This window comes from Protopterus annectens, chromosome 6.part1, assembly GCF_019279795.1.
Source record: "Protopterus annectens isolate FY-2018-M chromosome 6.part1, PAN1.0, whole genome shotgun sequence".
NCBI lineage: Eukaryota > Metazoa > Chordata > Ceratodontiformes > Protopteridae > Protopterus > Protopterus annectens.
In genome coordinates, this window is record NC_056738.1 from 559,768,437 (window position 1) to 559,791,364 (window position 22,928).

The 22,928-nt window shown below is 40.3% G+C and overlaps 1 protein-coding gene across 1 annotated transcript in view; it reads right to left on the reverse strand.

Moving 5' to 3' along the window:
* Positions 1–2,970: 2,970 nt before the first annotated feature.
* LOC122805674 (neurexin-2-like) overlaps positions 2,971–22,928 on the reverse strand; it is a 2,559,176-nt gene continuing 2,539,218 nt past the window's right edge. Inside the window, exon 6 of the mRNA XM_044076003.1 lies at positions 2,971–3,265. Within this exon, the coding sequence (XP_043931938.1) occupies positions 3,255–3,265 (11 nt within the window). The 3' untranslated portion in view covers positions 2,971–3,254. The remainder of the gene's footprint in view (positions 3,266–22,928) is intronic.

Consider the following 22,928-nt stretch of genomic DNA (forward strand, 5'->3'; position numbering starts at 1 on the left):
TCTTCAAGTTGGCAGTGAGTCTGCATTCAAAGCCAAACCAGAACTGTGGGGACAGTGAATGAACATAGGGATATTTGGCATGTTTCAATCATTAGCAGGGATTTTGGATGAGACTGAGCCTGGGCCTTCATTCTCCTAACTGGTGCATGATCACTAATCTTTAATTTTAAAAGAGTTTGAGCATTGTTTCCCATTCTCAAAAGACACATGAACTGAAAAGGAATAGATCCACAACCCATTTGTGAACATATCAGGTGAATCGTACTTGTCAGTGCTGGAAGAAGATCAACAGCTTAAGATTTCAACTTCAACTCTGCCAACATTCTGGATTAAAATCAAGGTCAAATATATTGAGATCACCACAAAAGCACTGAAAACCCTGCTTCCATTTCCAACATCTTCCCTTTGTGAAGCTGGTTTATCTGCAGTGACAGCAACCAAAATGAAATTATGAAGTAGACTGGACATAAGAAATATACTTTGGGTGTCATTGTCTCCCATCACCCCTATATGGGACCATCCTGTTGCAAGGAAACAAACTCAAGGCTCCCATTGATTCTGCTTTATGGTGAGTTGTATTTATTATACACTTTATTATGCTTTATTCTGAATGCATGATAGCTGGTCCATGGAAAATTGTCTTACACAAAACTGGTTCGTGGTGCAAAAAAGGTTAGAGACCACTGGTCTAAAGCTAAGGTTGCCACCCGTCCCGTTGTCAGTGGGACACTCACGGGTTGAGCTGCCTCATCCCGTTGCCTGCTGTGGAAAGTAGTGGGACTTGAAAAGTCCAGCTTTTCAATCGCACTGAATTGCCATGGAAAAGCCGCAATTAGTTACGGCTTTTCCACAGCAATTCAGTTACGTCACCAACCCAGATGTGCAGGCAAAGCTGCTGCCTGTTAGGTCCGGGTGCTGTAATTCGTGCAGCAATTGGCTGCAATTCATGAAAGGGGTGGGGATTGGGGCAGGAAGAGCCCTGCAAAGATTGCGGCTGTAGGAGCGCTTTGTTTTAAGCGCTTCTACAGCCACTAAGAAAAAAAAAAAAACAAGATTTTTTTTTTCAGCCAGCCATCCATATATTCATCCAGCCAGCCAACCATCCATTCATTCAACTAACCAGCCATCAATTCATTCAACCAGCCAGCCATCCATTCATTCAACCAGCCAACCATTCATGCAGCCAACCAGTCAGCCAGCCATCCATTCATTCAACCAGCCAACCATTCATGCAGCCAACCAGTCAGCCACCCATCCATTCAGTCAGCTAGCCAGCCATTCTTCCAACCAGCCAGCCAGCCATCCATTCATGCAGCCAGCCAGTCAGCCATGCATCCCTTCATGCAGCCAGCCAGCCATTCTTCCAGCCAGCCAGCCATCCATTCATTCAACCAGCCAGCCATTCATGCAGCCAGCCATCCATTAATGCAGCCATCCATCCATCCATCCATCCATCCATCCATCCATCCATCCATCCATCCATCCATCTATCCATTCATCCAGCCATCTATCCATTCATCCAGCCAGCCATCCATTCAGTCATTCATCCATCCAGCTGCTACTCCCATCAACCAGCTAGCTACTCCAGCATCCGGCCAGCCAGTCAGCTAGCCACTCCAGCAGCCAGCCAACCAGCCACTCCAGCAGCCAGCTAGCCAGCTAGCTAGCCACTCCAGCAGCCATCCGTCGTACCCATAACAGTATCTTCTTCGCCCCTCCTGTGGTGATGTCATGGTAGAGGGTGTGGCCAGTGTCATATTGGCCACACCCCCATGTCCCACTTTGGCGCGCTGAAAAGGTGGCAACCCTATCTAAAGCACTGTCTGTTTATATGACTTGATTAACATCACGTACTAGAAAAAGGGAGATTGACAGATAATCCAGACATGGACTACAGGAAGGAGCTCATTAACAGCTCATAGCATTAATCCTCAGTAGTAAATGACAGATATGTCATATTATGAGCATGTCAGTCAGGACATGCATGGTAAAAATGTGCACAAGGATTATGGTAACAGGGTAGACAGCTGATGAACTATATATCTAACGTCCTCTCAGTTACGTAATATATTTCACTCATAGAAAACTCAGAGCTGAGCACATCTGTTTTTCTTGCTCTCTCTCTATAACTAATAATTCATAAACATATATTAAAAATGTGCATGAGAGAGTGTCTGTGTGTGTGTATGTGTGTACGCATAACCATACAATAGATGCAAACATTATACATTCATGCAGATAGGTAAGTTGATCTTTCACAATAAATCTTATGTAGCCTTTGCATAGCTCAGAAAACCTGGGATATTATTTTAACATTTCCATAAATCTCTCTGTGTAGTTCCTTGTTCTCTGCCTTATTCTACTGCTTTTGGTATGCAATTTGTGACGATTATCTGCCAATCTTTTTTATTGGATTACTATGCGTTATCTTATTTTCATATTATAATAGAAAGAAGACTTTAGAAAAATTGACATTACACTTTATGAATTTAATTTCTGTGAACTTATACTATGCTTCCTGTTTTATTTCTTTGACATGCAGTTCCCTGGTAAAGTAACTAGCAACATTTGGCTTAAGGAAAAGTAAATCCTCTGTAGAACTTTCTTCTTTTAAATGCAGAAATGAATAGAAAAGTGTAGGTGTTATTTGAATAAATACACATTCCAGGTTCACTCAGAGTGAGTTCTTTGTTCCACTCTCCTATGCACTACCCATTAAGAACATCACAACAATAACTTTTTTCAATAATAAAAGCATTTGATTTTTCAATGCCTGTAAAGTACTCAAGGGTCTGGATTCCTTCAGAATTAATAGACTTCGTGGCTGCTTTGAAAATCTCTTGCTGGTTGTCTTCATTTGCCCTGGGCATGTATGATTTCAATAAAAGCACACTCCCCCCTCATCAGCTATTGAGTAACTTGTATATCACATTTCAAAAGAGCACTGAGCCAATATGACCTATGCATCGATTTATTCTAAAAGAAACACTTTCATTTACAAAATATAATATGCAGCAAACAGAATATATGGCCAAATATATACTATGAAGCAGCAATGATTTATAAAAGCTGTATGAACCAACAGGGAGATTCCTTATAGCTTAAAAAATACTCAGAACTGCAGAGTTTTGTAAATTTCAACATGACAAACAAAATTCACTGTTCTGGATAAACTGATGCTAATACTAAGAGGTAACGTTTGGCTGTAGGCATGATCCAAAGGTCTTTTTCCTCCTTTATATTCTGTAGAATCTTCAGGCTTGTCCTAAGGTTTAACAACAGACTTCTGTTAAATAAAGATAACTCATGTAAATTTTTGACTTTATATTGCACTGAGTAAATGAAAATGAACTTCTAAAACGCATATAAGCTTATGATCACTAACAGAATCAATGTGTTTAATTCGAAAAACATTAACGGCAGAATCATCTAGTCATTATTATAATGGAGAAATCTTTTCTCCTCTTAGCACCAGAGCTTGGAGGGAGGTCAGGGCTTAGTTAGAGAATTCCTACAACAGGGTCTATTTTATATATTCGAACGCTTAAATGTTCGAATCACTAGAGATCGAACTTTAGTAATCGAATATTTAAATGTTTGAATATATTAAAAATGAATATTTAAAAGAAAAAAGTAAAACTGAAGTGTTTAAGCAGGGGGGCAAGAACCTTTGCACCCTCCACATGGGGGGCTGTGCAACCCACACCCCCCACTACTTAAATAAACCAACACCGAGATCGCACTTCAGTGTGGCACAGTGCGGAAAAGGAAAATTTCCCATTTCCTACACTGTAGCGCGATCTTGGAGTTGGTATATTTAAGTAGCTTGAGTGAGGGGGGTGCAGGGGGGCTTGCTCCCCTGCTTACATCCTTTAGTTTTACATTTTTTGTTTATTTTTTTTTAAAATTTTTTTAATATATTCAGATATTTGAATGTTCGATCACTAAAGGTTGATCTTTAGTGATTTGAACATTTAAGCATTCGAATATATAAAATAGACCCCCTACAAGGGTCTATTTTATTTATTCGAACGGTTACATGTTCGAATCACTAAAGATTGAACTTTAGTGATCGAACATTAAAATGTTCGAATATATTAAAAATTAATATTTAAAAGAAAAAAAAGTAAAACTGAAGGGTTTAAATGGGGGGCAAGCCCCCTGCACCTCCCACCTGGGGGGCTGCACCCCCCACACCCCCCACTACTTAAATATACCAACTCCAAGATCGCACTTCATTGTGCTACAGTGCAGAAATGGAAAATTTCCCATTTCCTACTTTATAGCACGATATTGGAGTTGGAATATTTTACTAGCGGGGGTGTGGGGGTGCAGGGGGGCTTTCCCCCATGCTTACACCCTTTAATTTTACATTTTTTGTTTAGGTTTTTTGAATGTTCGATCACTAAAATTCGATCTTTAGTGATTCGAACATTTAAGCATTCGAATATATAAAATAGACCCCTACAGTACTGACAGAGAGCAAAAAGCATAGCCAAAAAGCTAATCACTCCATGGTTAATTTCATTATTGAAGTAGTATTAATTAGATTGACTGTCATGTTCACTGGTGACACACTGTGGTAGCACAAGTCTATAAGCTCTTCTTTGATTAAGAGGGTAGGTTTCAGTCTACTAGTTCAATAAAATGATATGTAGGAAATGCGTTAATAAATAGCATAGCATACAGGAACCTAAATAACAACAAAAAGGGTAATTTATGTAAGGAAACACATCATGATGCATTATTAACATGTATGAATTTCCAAATCTTCTACACTGGAAAGGATCAATCCCATTCAAAAGAAACTCATGAACCCTTTAAACGATTTATCTTTGTGTAAGTTCTGTATCACGTATGTGTTCTTCCACATCTTATTCTCATTTATGTATCTGCATTACATCAAGAAACTGTAAAACTCTGTTTTATATTCTGCCGTTTGCCTTCTGCTCTGCTAACTGCCAGCTCATCAGATTAAATATAAAAAATAGTTATCTATTGGAACCTTAAAAATAAATCAGATACTTTGACTTGCCTAAAGTACACTCAAGCTTATAAATTACCTTTGAATGAAAGTAATTTATCTGGTTTCTATAAAGCATGATTTGGATAGGGAGGCACAACTTGCATGATGTGAACCCATGTAGTGAATTTTTACTGGACTTCTATGCTGTCCTTAAGAAACATTATTCTGGATTAAACAAAAAAAAAAAACATTACTGCATTTTGCTAAGGGAATTCGCACAAGCAGCCATGCTCAAAGTGGATGCAGTTCATAAAATTCAGCTACATGGTGTGGCTAGCCCAGATTATGTGGTCTTCTGTGGTATATGCTAATCACTGTATAATGGAGTTCCACATATGATAATGAAGCAAAAACATGGCAGAGTGATTCAGAAAAATGTAAATGCTGTGTAACAATGTTGTGTTCACCTTAGAGTTCAACTTAGCTATATACTAGTATTCAGAGTACATCGGGCAAATATGTTTGAGGTTGATGTTTTTGTTGTGTCTTTCGGCTTTTCCCGGTTAGGGGCTGCCACAGCAGAACTCCGGTCCGCTAACGATTGGCAGTAGATTTTTATGTGCCAAGTTGCCAGCTCTGATGCACAACCTTCAATGAAGGTATGCCCATTCACGCATGTCTCCATGCAGAAAAAGCTCTAGCTGAGAATCGAACCGGACAGCATCTTATTGTGAGGCGACAGCAGTAGCCATTCGAAATTCATATATGCAAGAGGTTTTTATTGCAGCTTCTTTGCGCAATGTTGTGATATGTCACTCGTAGATGTGCAGGGTTATCTGACCACACAAGATTTCATGCCTCCCAAGATACCAACAGAGTAAACCACTACTTTGTGGATAGTATCACCATGCAGGAAATCATGGACATAAGTCAGCCTTGTCTGTAGCCCCATGGGGGTCATGGAGTAACTATCCAAGTAGATTCACAGGGATGTGTGGCTTTACATATATTAGCTAAACATATGTTTCAGCAACCTAGTTGGGATAAAGTGGCGGATATCTCAGGTATCTACCTTGAGAACAATCCATTAGTTCATCAGTGTCATAGACCATTTTTCTGAGGTACCAGGGGCCACTGACTATACCCAGATCAAAATAAGGGCCCCCCCCCCAGTGAAATGGGAAGGAAGTATGTGAACTGTGAAGAGTATGACTCCAACCACTTCTAGGTGCTCTGTAATACACAGGATATCATCTACAATGTATGTGCAAGCTACTCAAGCAGCTTTCATGATTCAGACATTTGGCACACATGTTCCACAGGGCATTCTTTTGGGTGATGCTGAATATACCCTGGAACTCTGGCTAATGATATCCATTAGAAATCCACCCAATGGATCTGACCAGGAATACAACCATGCACCACTGCAAATCTGATATATTATAGACCATGTGCTGGGGCTGCTGAACTCATGCTTTTGCTGTCTGAATACTGGTGATACCCTGCAGTACAACTCCATCATGTGTGCAAAAATACTGACCATGTGTGCTATGTTACATAATAGTATTGTTAAAAAGTAGTTGGAGCAGGGTGGCCTCTTGCAGGGACCACATTTTCCAGCACTAAAAGCGATAGTAGCTGAGACAAATAATGAGTCAAAGGAGAAACCAGAGGCAGGGAACAACCATGCCAGACAGAGGTGGGCACAGGATGCCATGGCTCTAGTAAAGAGGCAGATGCTTGCACATAGTTTTACAACATAACTATACAAGACTTAAGCAGATACGCTGCAGTAAAAGTGATGCATGCAAAACATACCACACTGTGCTTGCCCATGTGTAGGTTGGTCACACTGTGCATTACACATAGGCTACCCAAGTAACAACATACAAAGGTAGACCATAGTTATTATTATTTGTACAGGTGAACAAGGGAGTGCAGGAGCATGTCTTAAACAGGAATGTGTGTAAATATGAGTGCTGAGATGTAGAAAAATAAAAAGTGCATTATGGGTAGAGTAATAACCTGCTTTGAGAAAGTTAATGAATAGAATGGCCTAGGTAAGAGTGTGTGTGTGTGTGTGTGTGTGTGTGTGTGTGTGTGTGTGTGTGTGTGTGTGTGTGTGCGTGTGCATGTGCGTGTGTGTGTGTGGGCCTGGGTCAGAGTGTGTTTGTGTGTGTGTGTGTGTGTGTGTGTGTGTGTGTGTGTGTGTGATGTGCTAGTAGCTGAGGTGGTGGTGGTGCACACGTGTGTGTGTGTGTGTGTGTGTGTGTGTGTGTGTGTGTGTGTGTGTGTGTGAATGCAGTGGCACACTTTCAGCATTTGGTACGGCACTGCAAATTAGCCTACTGTATAGGACTAGGCCATGCATGACAGAGGGTTCAGCTTCCTGTGTACTTCCCCACACTCAACAGCTGTCTCTGTCAGGCATTGAACTGGCTGTATCACAACCATGGCTCGATGCTTGTGTGCTGTATAACCTAGACCAATGTCCACTAGTAGATGTGCCAGCATGATGAGGACCATGACCCTGGGGATGGCCTCTTCTAGCGTCACGGAAAGCTAATCACTGTTGCAGTGCAAGTGCTACCACTGCTGGTGCTGGACTATGGACTTCCATGGCCATGTTGTTTAACATCTCTGGATGTAGCAGATGATTGACCATGAGGATGGCCCCTCACTCCTGACAGATAACCCAGAGAACACATTGCATGGTTCAATGTTTGATTCAATCTATCCAACAAATCACACATATGGGTCATGCACTCCTGTAAGTCTGCTGCACAGCCTGAATCACCCTCACTATCTCTGCCATGCTGTAGTGGAACTAGCCAGTGTCTCCATAAAGGGTTGCACATATGTTGTGTGACAGTTTCTGACATGCCAACTACAGAGGCAGGGTGGTAGCCATACCTCAAACAAGCACCATTACCAACCCCCTTGTGTGGACCCCCACCCATGAGTTCTAGGGGCATATCCAGGTATCTCTCAACTGGGGCTCACAACACATTCCTGATCTATAGTGTCCCCATCAACCTGTGCGCCCTCATATGGTTGTGTTTCCTAGGTATCCACAGGCATACAAACTGTGTCCATTCTCAGAGTAGGGGAAGTGGGGCTCAAGCTTTCTGTGTCCAACACAAAATCTGCACCCCTTGACCATGCCTGCTCATTCCTGCAATTGATATCATATGGTACAGATCCTCCAACATGAGGTGGATGTAGTTTCACAGTGCTGATTCAGGATAAAGATTCCCCTGTGAATACCCCAAATAAAAACATATATATTGTAAGCAGACCCAAGCACCACAATTATGCATGCAACTGATATCTTTACAACTATAAAACTATGATTAACAGTTAATAACTCTTGCCATACTTTATGGAGATGGACATGGAACTTGGATCTATAGTTTCTACTACTAATAACATGTGTGGGACATCTGTGTTTGAAACTCTCTGGGACCTGTTCAGCTCTGCCCCAAAACCCTGCACCATTCTGTGAGACTCTGTGGAAGTAAGAAGCTTTCAGCTAGGCAAGGAAATCCCCTATCACCATAAGAAGTGGCTCAGTTGATGTCCCACCACTAGATGCACTGCATACACACGCTGCACCTTCTGCTTGGTGGGTAGCAGTACAGATCATATGAGCAACCCTGCAATGAAACACATCATAGCTGTGATCTTTGCCGCTCTCCACAGTTACATTACTGACCGTTTCAGTCCAAGCTCTGTCACACAAGGATCAATGGCCATGGAGATGGAAGGTCTGTGGTATCACTCTATTTTCCATAACTGTCAGTTTGAACTTGTGGGTGGATGAGGATGAGCTTTCAGATCCCTGACATTTTCACTGCCCTACTTTTTAGGCATTTCTCTTTTATCATGGAAAATGGTGAATTAATAGCCATAAAATATCTGTACAGAAAGTCCTGTGCTATTAGTCCATAAATTATGCTCAGTTTACACCTGAAAGTTATATATGTCCACCTGGATAAACTTCAAAAGATCGACTCAACAGAAAAACGTCATATGGTCGAGAACATATGATCAACTTTTTAAAAAGTCAAATGACAAAAAAAACACCAAAAATCTATATTTTTACAAGAGAGCAATTCCCCCCTGCACCTCTATTTGGAGGACTGTGCCTCCCACTCTCCCTGCATATTATATATATATATATATATATATATATATATATATATATATATATATATACCAACTCTAAGATCACACTACAGTGGGGAAAAGGATAAATTCCCCTGGACTCACTGTACTACGATCTCCATTCAAAAGTTCAACATTTCGGAAAGTCAATTATATGGTCTCAGCCTTATGAAGTTCGACTTTCTATTGAATCGATCATCTAATGGGGACCCATTCACCCATAATCAGTACGGAAATGTCAACCATTGTATGTGCACTAAGCACATCTTCTCCACAAAACAATTACAGAAATGAAACTAAACAACACCCTTCAGCATGACAACGCCACTTTAACTAAAGTTGGGGCTAATTACATATGCACAAGGCACACAATAGTAATATAGCAGTGAACATTATTCACAATATGATCTCAAGCTAGTGTCTTCCAGCCACCTTAACAGCCTTGCACTATTACTTACAGTACACTTACACTGTACATCTTAATACAGCTTTGTCCATCTCATCTTAAAATTAATGTCAACTTGTCATCCCTCACAGGCATTAATATCTTGTAATGATCACAATTTATATTCTGCAATTTAACTGTGTAAGAAAAAGTCTTTCACAGTTATAAGATACATCTTATATCAGCAGGTATTTGACATAAAAGGAAAGATCGCAATAGAATTAGTTCACAAGAATCAAACTCAGACTACAGAAGTTTTCTTCCATAGCACAATGAGGCTTAGGCACTCCTTATCTCCCTTATATAATGTAGATTTCCCCCTCTGGGTGTGATGATTACACTAAATAGGGCATGTGTCATTATTGCTTCTGAATGGTTCAGTTTGCATGATTTGCACACCTGACACTCATTGTGATAAGTGCAACACCATGCTGTGCACAGGAATGAGCATCTGTGGATAGCTCCTAACATCACATTACGACTGAGAAAATTTCTATCCTACAATTAACTAGCTGAAGATGAGTCACTGTACAGCAGATACTGAGAGCAGTAAACAGAGGGATAGAAGATCTTCCTTGATTCATACCTTAAAGTGCTATTGGAAGCATAATACAATGCGTATATTTTATTATTTTCCATCCTTTTCACAAATGAGGTGTCCCACTTTGCCTATTGCTGCACTGAGGCTGAGACATACAAGGATTGTTTTGGGTACCAGTTCCATCAATTTTTCCTGAAATCCTTGAAGGTGACACAATTATGGTTGGATTAGGTGAGGGAGTGCTCATTTTAGTTCAAACAGGTGGTATGAGAAGGAGTCCAAGAAGTTTTTGGACATCCTCCATATGCAGTACAGCTGTAGGCTCTTGCAGGAGGTCTTTATTGAGTCACAGTATAAGGCTGATAGCTGGAATCATTAGGTCATGGCTGTTGCCCATGCTCCTAGTATCACACACATGAGGGAACAGCACCATCACCACTACAGTGAATTGAGTTAATCAAGGATGACCTCCTTGTCTGATGGGAGGCTGACGTGGGTACAGTCACAACCTTTGTGCAGTAAGTATACCATCTTTTAGCTTAACAAATAACCTGACACTGAATGCTACCATCCAATTTTTTATTATGCCCTTTTCAGGTCCATGGCCCTGCAGAGAACAAAAGGAATAGGAAAATCCATAAGAGCAGACTAGAGTGCCTAAGAGATTGCTGGGTTAAGTATATGTACTGTTTTGAAAAATGTCTCTGTTTGTATATTAAGTTGTATTCATTAAAAATAAGTCTGAATAACTTTTATACAGCAGTACTACATCTGTCAAGTGCTGGCATAGCTTAAGAGTAGTACTATGACTGCAATTTTGGAAGTGTGCTTCCACATGCTACTTCCTGTAAAGGTGGATAAGTGTCTCACATTAGGTCTATATTCACTTGTTGGGATGGCTGTGCCCCCCCCCCCCCACCAACAAAAAAAAAATAGATTTTGTTTGTCATGACAAGAGTATATTTGTTATCCCGCTAATATTAATGCACCACTGAAAGGTCTATAGATATTTAATATCCATAAGTAGTAGTTTACTGGGCAGATCAGAATATACAATAGAAGTATCTGTCCCTTTTCTATCACCTGTGCTGGACAAATTTATCATATGATCAGCATGTTTATTAATGTATTTGTATTGTCAAAAGTCAAATAGCATCCGTGGCCAAATCCACAGATGTGTTGTTTTAAGAAACTGAGCATGCAGTTATTCTTTTATGTATATATATGGTACATCAGGATTAGGATGCATATGTATCACCTTTATTATTATAATCATCTGGACCCAGTGTTAGATACAGCAGATTTGTGATTTCCACAAATCATATCAGTTTATTCTCTGGATCTACTTTATATATTGCATTCCTGTTTTTGTGAATTACTTCTCAATAATCATACAGCATACTTATTTCTATGTTACTGAGGACCTCATGGTTTGTTACTACACATCCCCAGTACAATATAATATTTACAGGTTCTTTTTTATTCTTTATTTTTATTTTTATTTTATGTATATCATATATACTCACACTTTTGTTTGTTTTATGTTTTATGTACAAGTGACATGATAAAATACATCATTTTGATGACAAGACTTTTTCTATATATATGTACTATATAGTAATAGAATTGAAACACCAGCCTTAGGGTTGGACCGTACCATTTTTCTATTGGTTGCTGGTGTGTATAAATATTCATGAGTTTTTTGTGGATGTGAAATGCTTTTTCACTGAGGAAGGCTGCAAAGCCAAAACCGGTTTGAACAGGATTATATGTGTTTAATGGCATTTCATGCCTGAATTCTAGTTATTATACATTAAATAATTTATAGCTGCACATGCTGGCCTCTTGTATTTTCTTCCATATTGGTTTGGCCGGGCATACCATACTGGCGAGGCGTGGAGTTTACATCATACCTGTATAAGCCCTACTATTACAAGGTTATTATGATTTAGGGTATGTGAATCAACACAGTTGAAAATGCAATAATCATTGTTTTTGTATTTCTATTTCCCTCCCTTTGTTGCTATCCTTTCTGTTTCATATATTTATTTTATTTCTTTTTTCTCCATTTCTGTTACTACTATGTAGAACAGCATAGTAATCTGCATCAAAACCACTGGAAATGTCTGTAGTCCCCTTACCTTTGGGAGCAGTAGCACCACCATCACCACTAGGTGAACCTAGCACATTTGGGTCCCAGCGTGTCACAGCTGCCTCAACGTTTCCTGCCCTACCTGTACTATCTCCATCAGGTAGCTCTGCACTGGAGGTTGTTACAGTGGTACAGTTGTATCTTCCAGTAGCTATATAAGTGGAAGTGACACTTTTGACATCAATCAGGAGCTGACAGAGCTTATGGAGGAAATAACAGACAGGGGGTCGGATGCTTGCATCGTCTGCATGGAGATCATGTTCCAGTGACTCAGAGTCATGTCCATGGCCAGCCCTGATTCCAACTTCTGAGGCAGGACCCACTGGTGATGGTTCCCAGGTTGCCAAGTAATTCCCAACTGTGTCTAAGCAAGCAGAGACTGCACCTTTGAACACCCAGTGCTAACCCCAGCTGTTGTCCGCTCACTTCTATGCCTATGTCCACTCATTTATGTTGTTCAATCCTTCCATTAACATTGACTTCACTGTGTTTCTGATGTCTCCTTCACCACTGTGTTTTCTTCTTCCTCATTCTTTTAACCCACATGTCAGTTATGTATGTTTATGGCTAACAAACATTAAGGCTCATTGTGCATTCAGTGTAAATAGTGCTTGCATGGCCAAGATCACAGACACAGCATTCCTGAATCTCCTGAAGTACATTGAAACACATGGTTGCTCCAAAGTTTGTTTGGTACAAAATCACCATGGGCCAGTAGTCAGTGGTTGACTTTGCAGCTCTGTTAACATACTTGAACCCACATGATCTGGAGAGCTGAGTCAAGAAGCAGGGAGATAGAAAATGATCAGCACTTGGTGATCAGACACATAACAGACGTTAGACATATCAAGGAAATCAAAATGTGCACTAAATGCCGTCATTACAATACCTAACAAGTGCTGTATTGCATAAAGAGTTTAGAGTTTAAATGAACCATGTGCAAGATCTCAGGCAGAGAGCTTTCATCAAAAGGTAACTGGTGCCTGCCACGGCAGCAACCCTAGGACTTGCAAGTAAATATCAATGGTGAATGAAATAAGCAGGATAAAGAAAACAGTCTTTAGGTCTGTATCTGGCAGGGGTTTGGTGAGGTCATACAATATGACTTTTGTATGGTCACATTTACTAACACATGAGGGGAAAGTGTTGAGAAATGGGCTAATCTGTTTTCAAAAACCTGAGGAAGGAAGGTAGGAAGGAGGAAATTCATTGATGAACTCCTATATTTGATGGCCTTATCCTCCTGTCAGGAGGAATTGTCAGAAACAACTACTAAGATGAGATACATTTTTGTAGATGAAGCCACTTCAGAAATAAGTAGTTTTACTATTGCAAGGTAGTGAGAATGTATGGACTATCTGAAGAGGATGATGGTACAGATGGTGCAGCATATTGAGTGTGAGTCACATTTATTACTTTTTTCCAATGCTGCATGGAAGTTATAGACAATGCCTATGGATTGACAACATGTGTGGTGATCTCCATTCTCAAAAAAGTGAGACAAAAGGGTGTATTGAAATTCAATGTGGATCAGCTTCTCGTCCTACTTAGGAAAGCCCAATTACAGTGTGCAGGGAAAACACTTAATAGGTAAGCCTCAGCTTCAGGAGAAAAAAATGCAAGTTCCTTCCTAGATGTTGAGAGGTATATATTGGGGAGGTTAATTAAAAGTTATGCACTTACCATAACTTGGCATCTGTGTTGTCTGTTTTCATTCTTCCTCACTGATAGGTTACAGATCTGACCCTTGGATCCAATTCAGATGCATTTTTCAGAAGTGGATCTGAATCTCAAGCCTCTAACTCTACCCATAATGCTCTACACCACCCCCTACTCTCAGATCAAGTCTACAGCCTTACTGTCCACTGGATAATAGAGACAGAATTGATAGAAGAAGGACTGAGGCTCAAACCTGGAACACGTGTGTTCCAAAATCTTCCGAAGATCCTACCAGGAGTGACAAAGCTGGGGGATGGCTAGGAGGGAAGATGAGGAAGAATGAAAATGGATAACACAGATGCCAAGTTATGGTAAATACATAACTTTTAAATCTGATGTTGTCCATTTCATTCTTCCTCACTGATGGGTCAGAGTCCCCAGCTCTCATGGAATGATATGACAGAGCACTATTGAGCCAAACAAAGCCCTATTTCTGGAGACAATGTCCAGTTTGCAATGGGTAAATAAGGTATGACAGTTTGACCAAGTGGATGCAGTGCAAATATCTTCAATTGACATTCTAGAGGAAAAAGTGGATGAAGTAGCCATAGATCTGGTGGAATGAGCTCTGGGATGGTGAGAAAATTCCAAACCTTTTTGGGAATAAATCAATAAAATGCAGTCAGTAATCCATTTAGCCAGGTTAACTTTGGAAACTGCTTGACCTAGGTAGTTAGGTAAAAAGGATACAAACAGCTGGCAGACTTCCTGCAGTGCTTTGTTCTGTTAAGATAAAATGCAATTGCATATTGACGTCCAGAAGATGTAGCATATATTCTCCTTTATTAATAAAGTTTGGAAAAAAGACTGGCAATTGAACGGCATGATTAATGTTAGCTTCCATGGCAATTTTATGCATAAAGGAAGGGTTAGTGTATAGAGAAACCCTATCCTTATGGAAAACAATGTAAGGAAGTCTAGCTGATAAGGCCTGGAGTTCATAGCCACCAGAAAGATAGTTTTGAGAGAAAGAAATTTCATACCACAATTGTTTGGAGGTTCAAAAGGTTTCTGAGTTAACCCCTGAAGACAAAACCACTCATGGGGATTCAATATTGCACTATATTTTGTGACAATAGGACCAAGAGATTATTGTTCACCCTTGCTATTTATATTATATGTCAGTATCACCATTCAAGTTTTGTATATTTTTTGAAAAAAATTTCTAAATATCTGACATTTTTGGGTCTTTTAACAATATCAATGTGTTGGATAAATATTTGGTAGCTCTACCTTACCAGTTTTCCAGCCTTTCCTGGATAATACTTTATATTGTTGAATCATTTCCTTTTCATGGGAATATTGGACACTCTTTGAGTGCTGCACAGTTTCTAGGGTCTTCTCTTGGACCGATTTGGGGTACCCCAGACCAACTTAGGCCTAAAACATATTATTCATTTAGTTGTCAACCAATACCACCCCATTTAACATATTTTTTGAGTATTATAGTAGACTTGGACATACATTCAGAGCATGGACCTTGAGAGCATATTATCAGGATTATCTGCTGATCGGGAGGACATTGGGGTCTTTGGGATCAATGCCTCACCAAGCAGTAATCCAACTAACACAGAACAACAGGTGTCATCTGATTGTGATCTATCTTTTCTTTCTCTTACTAAAGGCCTTAAAAATTTAAGGTCAAATATATGGCACTTAAAATTATTTAGAGCGTATTCAAATAAAAACATTGCCCCTAGGGGCTTAAGAATACGGCTCCAACCTTTAGTAGGTAGACCGGATGACAAGTTGAATAAAGACTGGAAGGAAGCTTTACAAACAGGATCTATGTTATTCGTGAATGTTCTTTTACAATATTATGAGAGGATAGTGGATGAGAATATCCAAGAAGTTAAACCTTTATGTTCTGATTGCAAAAAATATGAATCTTCGTCCAGTTTTCAGGATCATTTGAGGAAATTATCCCAAGATTTGACAAACCCTGAGAAAACCATTAAGAAGAGGAAAATCAAAAAATATCACAGGGATTATTCTCATTACTGAAGGGGACGTCCCTTTGAGCTTACCCGCTCTGTTAGATTTGCAGAGGTTGGTCAAGGGTCTGCCCCGAATCGCACCAAGAAGAGACCTAGATCCATTCTTAAAAACAGAGATGGTTTCAACAATAGTACCTCAGGAGAGGATTCCTCTCTGACAGATTATGAGCACACAGGGGATAGGGAATCACCACATAGAAAGAAAACAGAACTATCCCTTTAGAAATGGCTCCAAATATAGGGGGGACGGAAGCACAAGAAAAGACCCACTAGAGCATTCACTAGAGGGATTGATCCAGAACTTTCTAACATAAATCAATATCAGCAACACAACCACAATGTTTTAAACCTATCTAATGTATGTTTGTCCTGTAATCAACAGAATCTTTTGAATAAAGGGCTTAATTTTATTCCAGGCTTTTATTCCAATGAATATCACATTGTCACAGATGTTTTGAATTTTTTCCGTAGTTTGAATCTTAAACTGTTCTTTGCAGATGATACCTCTCAAAGATCCAACCAATTCAGATTTGGCAAATCTGATTTTCAACCTCCTATGAATAAGAATGTATCCATCTTTATGCAATCAGTCTTCAGAGATTTACATTTCCAAAATTATGGACATACCATGTTGGGACATAATCTCTCACAGCAAGAGAACATAGCTCTACAAGAGTTACGTAACAACAAGGATATAGTCATATCATGTGCAGATAAAGGTGGGGCAGTGGTGGTTCAAAATATGAGTAATTATATTCAAGAGGGTTTAACCCAGTTATCTAACTCGGCATGTTATATGAACATGGCCATTGACCCCACCCCGAACTTCAAGAAAGAAAATTATTCTTTCTTGAATCTAGTATGTGAAGAAGGTATTATTACTAAGAGTTGTGCTAAACAACTTTCGGTCAAGGATCCCCGTAAGCAAATTTTATATCTATTACCCAAAATTCACAAATCAATAACTAATCATCCGGGTAGACCAATTGTTTCGGGTATTGGATCCTTGACTGAACCATTGTCAGCATTCCTGACATACCATCTCAAACCCCTTCTGGGTTTGATTCAAGCAAGGCTACAGGACACCACACAGTTCCTTAAAATTATTGAAGATACACAATTGGAGCCAGAGTGGTTAATGTGTTCATTGGATGTTAAAGCCCTATATACCAGCATACCATACTGGGCTGGTTTACAAGCCCTCAAATATTGGTTGGATAGGGCTAGTCTTTATCCACCGGGGTTCAACACACTATTGATTTGCATGTCCGAACATGTACTCAATAAAAATGTCCTTTATTTCCAAGGTCAGTGTTATTGGCAGCTTCAGGGGACGGCTATGGGGGCCTCCTTTGCTCGTATCTATGCCGACCTTTTCATGGAATTTTTGAAGAATGCATGATTTATGATGTATCTCACAATATCTATTTAGTTGAAATGGATATTTGGCGCCGGTATTTAGATGATTGTTGAATGGTGTGGCGTGCGGATGTTGGGTATTTGCAGGAATTTGTAGATTATCTAAATGGCAATATCTGGGGTATTAAATTTTTGATTACGTTTGATGCACAAACTATCAATTTTCTTGACGTCACTATCTTGAGAAACCCAGACCATACTCTGGCCACTAAAGTTTTCCACAAATATCCACAATATAATACGTTATTACATGCTTCCAGCATGCACCCACGCAACACCATCAGAAACATACCGGTATCACAGTTCATGCGCATGAAGCGTCTTAGTTCAACTAAATCAGACTATGAGGTGGCTAGTCAGGATTTATATCATAGATTTGTCAATAGAGGGTACAAAACACAGGACATCAATAAAGCATGGGTACGAACCTCTGAAATGAATAGAAAGACTATGTTGGATTACATGATAACTTCTGCAGATTCCAGTATATCTACTATTAGATTTATAACAACATATGGAAGAAATTATTATGTCATCAGAGATATTATAAATAAACACTGGAATATATTAATGGCCAATGAACAACTCAAGAGTGGTTTTAGGGGAAGAATGTCAATTTTCATACAGGAAAGGAAAAACATTGGGTTCCCTATTATCCCACTATAAACATATAGGTAGTGGGGGAGCTATTCATAAACAACTTACCATTACTGGACATGAACTGTTGGGTACCTTCCCGTGTGGCCATTGTGGATCCTGTAAACAGATCACTAAGTCCAAGCACTTTTCAAGTCGCAACACCAGTAAGGTATTTGATTGTAAAATCTTTGGCAACTGTAGCAGTGATTGGGTTGTCTACCTGGCCTCATGTCATTGCAGGGCATTTTATGTGGGCCAGACATCCAGGCCACTTAGGACACGCATAAATGAACATCGGAGTGATATCAGAAACAAAAAGGAAACAAATGCTTTATATCGGCATGTGTTAAAACATCAATAAGCACAATTCATGTTTATGATTATAGACAAAATTGTTGGTGATCGTAATAATACACAAGATTGGCATGGTATATTGAATCACAAGGAGAAATATTGGATTATTGGTCTGGGTTCATTGTTTCAGCCTGGACTGAATGACCACTTATAACTATAATTGTATGGCAAATGGTATCCATTCAGTGTCAGATTTAACAATTTAGTGATGAGGTTCACTGTTTCTGCCTGAAATTTAGGACTATTCATCACGAAAATTTTATGGATTCCAACTAGCACAATTTTATAACAATTTCCATATACAATTGCTAATATGGAAGTTAGTTTTCCCACACATTTAACATATGAACATAGACAACTGTCCTTTTAACATATTGGGTTTGTTATACATATCCTTATTGTGTAAATAATACTCTTTAATATAAGCCTAATATATATTGCAATTTTCTATATTGCTGCTTAATGTAATTTATCTTACTTAACAAACATTATATTTCAAAGTTCTTATACATTATTAGTTTGTTAACAGCAAATGTACCACATTAACTGTTTATTATAATTTATTAGAGGTCAGGATTATAGCTTTGGTACTTTGCATTTTGTCTTTTATATTTAATTAAAACATTCATGTATTATTTATGAGCATAGGTTTTTTACCAATACTCATTGGTTATTTTTGAGTATAAATTTGTTTATTTAATTATGCTTTATATGTTTGTTACTCTTACACTGAAGAAGGCATGCTGATGCCGAAACCGGTTTCTTATTTTTGGAATTAAAGTCTGAATTTCCACCATCTGTTTTTGGCTGGTTAAATTTTGTACAACTGCGAATTGCTGGCCAACTGTGTTTGTTTGTTTAACCCCTGAAGAACCACCGTGAGGTCCAAGGGAAGAGACAGGTCTTTTATGGGATTTCTATGGAGGAAGATTCCCTTCAGAAATTCTTTACATAGCCTGAAGTTGACAGAGAAGTAGATTAATTTCCAGCATGGAAAATGAATATTGCTGCTAGCTGAAGTTTGATAGTACAGAAGCTAGCCCCCAACTTTAACAAGATTTCTGAGGAAAAAGAGGATGGCAGAAGTAGGTGCTAAAAAGGGATCAGTGTTCCCTTTAGAGGAATAATATAATGAATCTTTCCATTTGCTCTTATAGACTTTCATAGTGGAAGGCTTCTCAGAGGCCAAGATGATGTCACAAACAGGGGGAGCAACCTTGGACCAATGTACTGTCACTGGAATTGGAGAAACCACGTGGTCAACTTGAGGGTGTAGTGACTAGGATGACAAAACTCTGTCGGATGAGATAGGAAGTCCTGATTGGGCTCCAGTATTCATGGAGGATATTTCAGGTGAGACCATAGGAAGGGGAACCATACCTGTTGAGGCCAGAAGGGGGCAATGAGGATGACAGAGATCTTTAGCCTGATTGCTTTCTGCAGAAACTTTGGGATCAATGGGAGTGGGGGATAGGCATTAAGGAGACACAGGGGCCAATCATGAATCAGAGCATCCCTCAGTGACTCCCCCAGAGGGACGAATCAGATTGAAGTACCTGCTGCACTTGTTATTGAGGCAGAGAGGCAAATAGGTCATAGCAAGGCTGGCCCTAATGGCTGAATATCATGTTGGCTACTGATTGATTGAGGGACCATTTGACCTCTTCAAGAGGAACCTTGACGTTTGGATGGGAGAAAGGAAATTCACCCCAGGGATCACGTCAGTCGCCCTGCTAGACAGGGGTCCAGGAAAGTAAATAATGTGGGAAGAAATAGCCAGGGAATTGTTATGGCTAGGCTTGTATAGGACCTAGGGCTGATAGCCTAGTACCAACCTATGAACCTATGAACCTATGAAGCATCAGAATGGACCTTCTGAATCTCTCTGCCAATGCATTGGTTTTCCCCAGTATGTGAGTTGCAATTAACAAGTGGTCTGAAAAGATCTCCCATTCCTAGACCCTCATTGCCTTTCTGCACAAGAGGTAGGAATGGGTTCCTTCTTGTTTGTTGATGTACCAGACTACTGACATGTTGTCCATATGGATAGTAATAGTTCCCAGAGGGAGAATATACTGAAAGGCTTGCAATGTTAGATGGACTGCTCTCAACTCGAGGACATTTATATGCAGCTTGGTCTCTGGGGGGGGGTTGGGGGGACCACATGTCTTGGACAATCCTTCCATTGTAATCCCCCCTCACCAATTTGGAGGCATCTATGGTGACTTTCGGTATGGGGGGGGATGGCTTGCCCAAAATAGATCATCTGACTGTATCCGCCATTGAATATGATGTTTGCAAATTGGAGCAAGTCTGATGGGGACAGATAGAGGCTGTAAAGAATAGATCATTGTACTGCCAAGGTCCACTGGAGAATTCACATGACAAAGCTTGCTAGAGGACCTAATAATAGCAGCTGACATTGATCCAAGAGTTTGCAACACTAGTTTTGTTGGCAGGGTTGGACAAGATAGTAAGTCCCACACCTCACTTCTTGGAGATGTGATGTGGCAAAGAGGTACTGAAGCCACTTGATTTGTTGTATTCAGTTGAGTTCTTATGAATGCTAGATTTTGTACAGGAATCAGCTTGGATTTTGCAAAGTTTATTGTGATGCACAGGGTGTTGGAGATCGGAAGCAAGTAATCCCTGGCTTGTAAAATTTGATGCCTTGTTGGGGCAGTGAGGAGCCAATCGTCCAGACAAAGAAACAACTGGAATCCTTTGACCCTCAGGTGAGCTGCTATGACTGCCATACATTTTCGTGAACACCTGGGGAGCTGTGGTGGGCCCAAAGGGCAGTACTCTAGATTGGTAGTGATTGGCTCCCAGCCAATACAGCATGTGCCTCCTGAAGCACCTGTCTATTTTGATGTGATAGTACACATCCTGGAGATCTATATAGCACATCCAATCATCTTTACACAGAAGAGGCCAAATGGACTGTACCATAACCATTTGGCACACTGACTTCTTTATATAGAGATTTATATTGCTGAGATCCAGAATTGGTCTTAGGTCCCCTCTTTTCTTTGGTACCTGAAAGAAGTTGGAGTAAGTTCTGAATCCTAATTGTTTGGTAGGCACCTCCTGGATGACTCTTTTTAGTAGCGGCTTTTGAATTTCTTGAGCTGCGTACCACCTCTGACTGGGTGGAACATTGTGGAGTTTCCTCCTGGGTCCTGGAGGTGGATGGAAAAAGGGAATGTAATAATCTCTGGATATTATGTTTAGCACCCAAGTGTTGTTTGCAATGTTTGTGCAGGCAGCTATGTGCAGGGAAACATGAGCCCTGACTACCTGCAGAGATGGTCCAGTCAGGCAACACTTCAGGAGCACTGATAGGGCCGGTCAGAGAAAGAATCTCTGAATCCCTGCTCTACAGACCCCCTCTGCCTCTGGGGCAGTGTCTACCATTGAAACCCCATCCTCTGCCTCTGGAAGGAGTGTCTTCACATGGATCCTGAAAGGCCCCTGTAATTTCCAGAACCAAGTTTTTTTCCCTCCTTGCTGGTTTCTAGAAAAGGTCCTCTGAGAGGTAGAAAACTTTATTCCCACAGCAGACAGGGTTGGGCTTTCCTCTTTGTTGCGAGTAAGCATATCTTTCACCAATGGTCCAAAAAGAGAAGAGCCATCAAAGGGGGCAATAACAAAGGATTCCTTAAAGAGTTCCACAAAGTTGAATAACCTCATCCAGACAGACATGTTTCCTTACAGCTATGCCTAAACTGGCTGCTCAAGAGGTACCTTCCACTGTATGGGAGATCAACCTCATCGAAGAATTAGCAATAGATGATAGAGTAGCCAGTTAGGGAAAGACCATTTTGAGGTCCTCCACTTGACATGGTCTCAGCAAGAGAGTTTGAAAGCTCCTTAATCAAATCTCCTTGCAAGCAGGTAAAGTGTACCAAATAATTTAACAACCTCAGCATGATAGTGTCTGAGGTGTAGATGTGCATTCAGAATCTGTCCATCGCCCTGGACTCTCTGTTTGGTGGATGGACAGAGGAGCTCTACTTGGCTAGCTCCTTCTTAGTGGCTGCTGCCACAGCAATGGCATCAACAGGGACACCTTGTCTCCAATGCAGTCTGTCTGCTGGGGGAACAAGAAACTTATCTGAGCACTTGGGTTTGGGCTCAACAGTGTTCGGTTCCTTCCAGGCCTGGCAGGAAACTAAGTCAATACGTTCATTTGCTGGAGGTTCACCCAAGATGTAGATGGGCTGTCCCAAAAGCCTACAGAAACACCCCTCAGAAGAAGGAGGTTGGGAAGACCAACCACAAATCTGTTTCAGGATTTCTAGGATGTCTCCAAAGCAGACATCGTCACGTGGTGATCAAGAGGATCCCTCACCCTCATCGTAATTGGAGCCTTTAGTGAGGGACTCCATCAGGCAGTCTATGTGCCTCCTCTTTCATGTCTTCTTTCAAGGTACCTCCTCCATGGTGTGTTCAGGGGAGTTATTGGAAGAATGGGGAAACCATCTGTGGAATGAGTACCGAAGCTCTCAAGGGTAGGCTGACCTGAA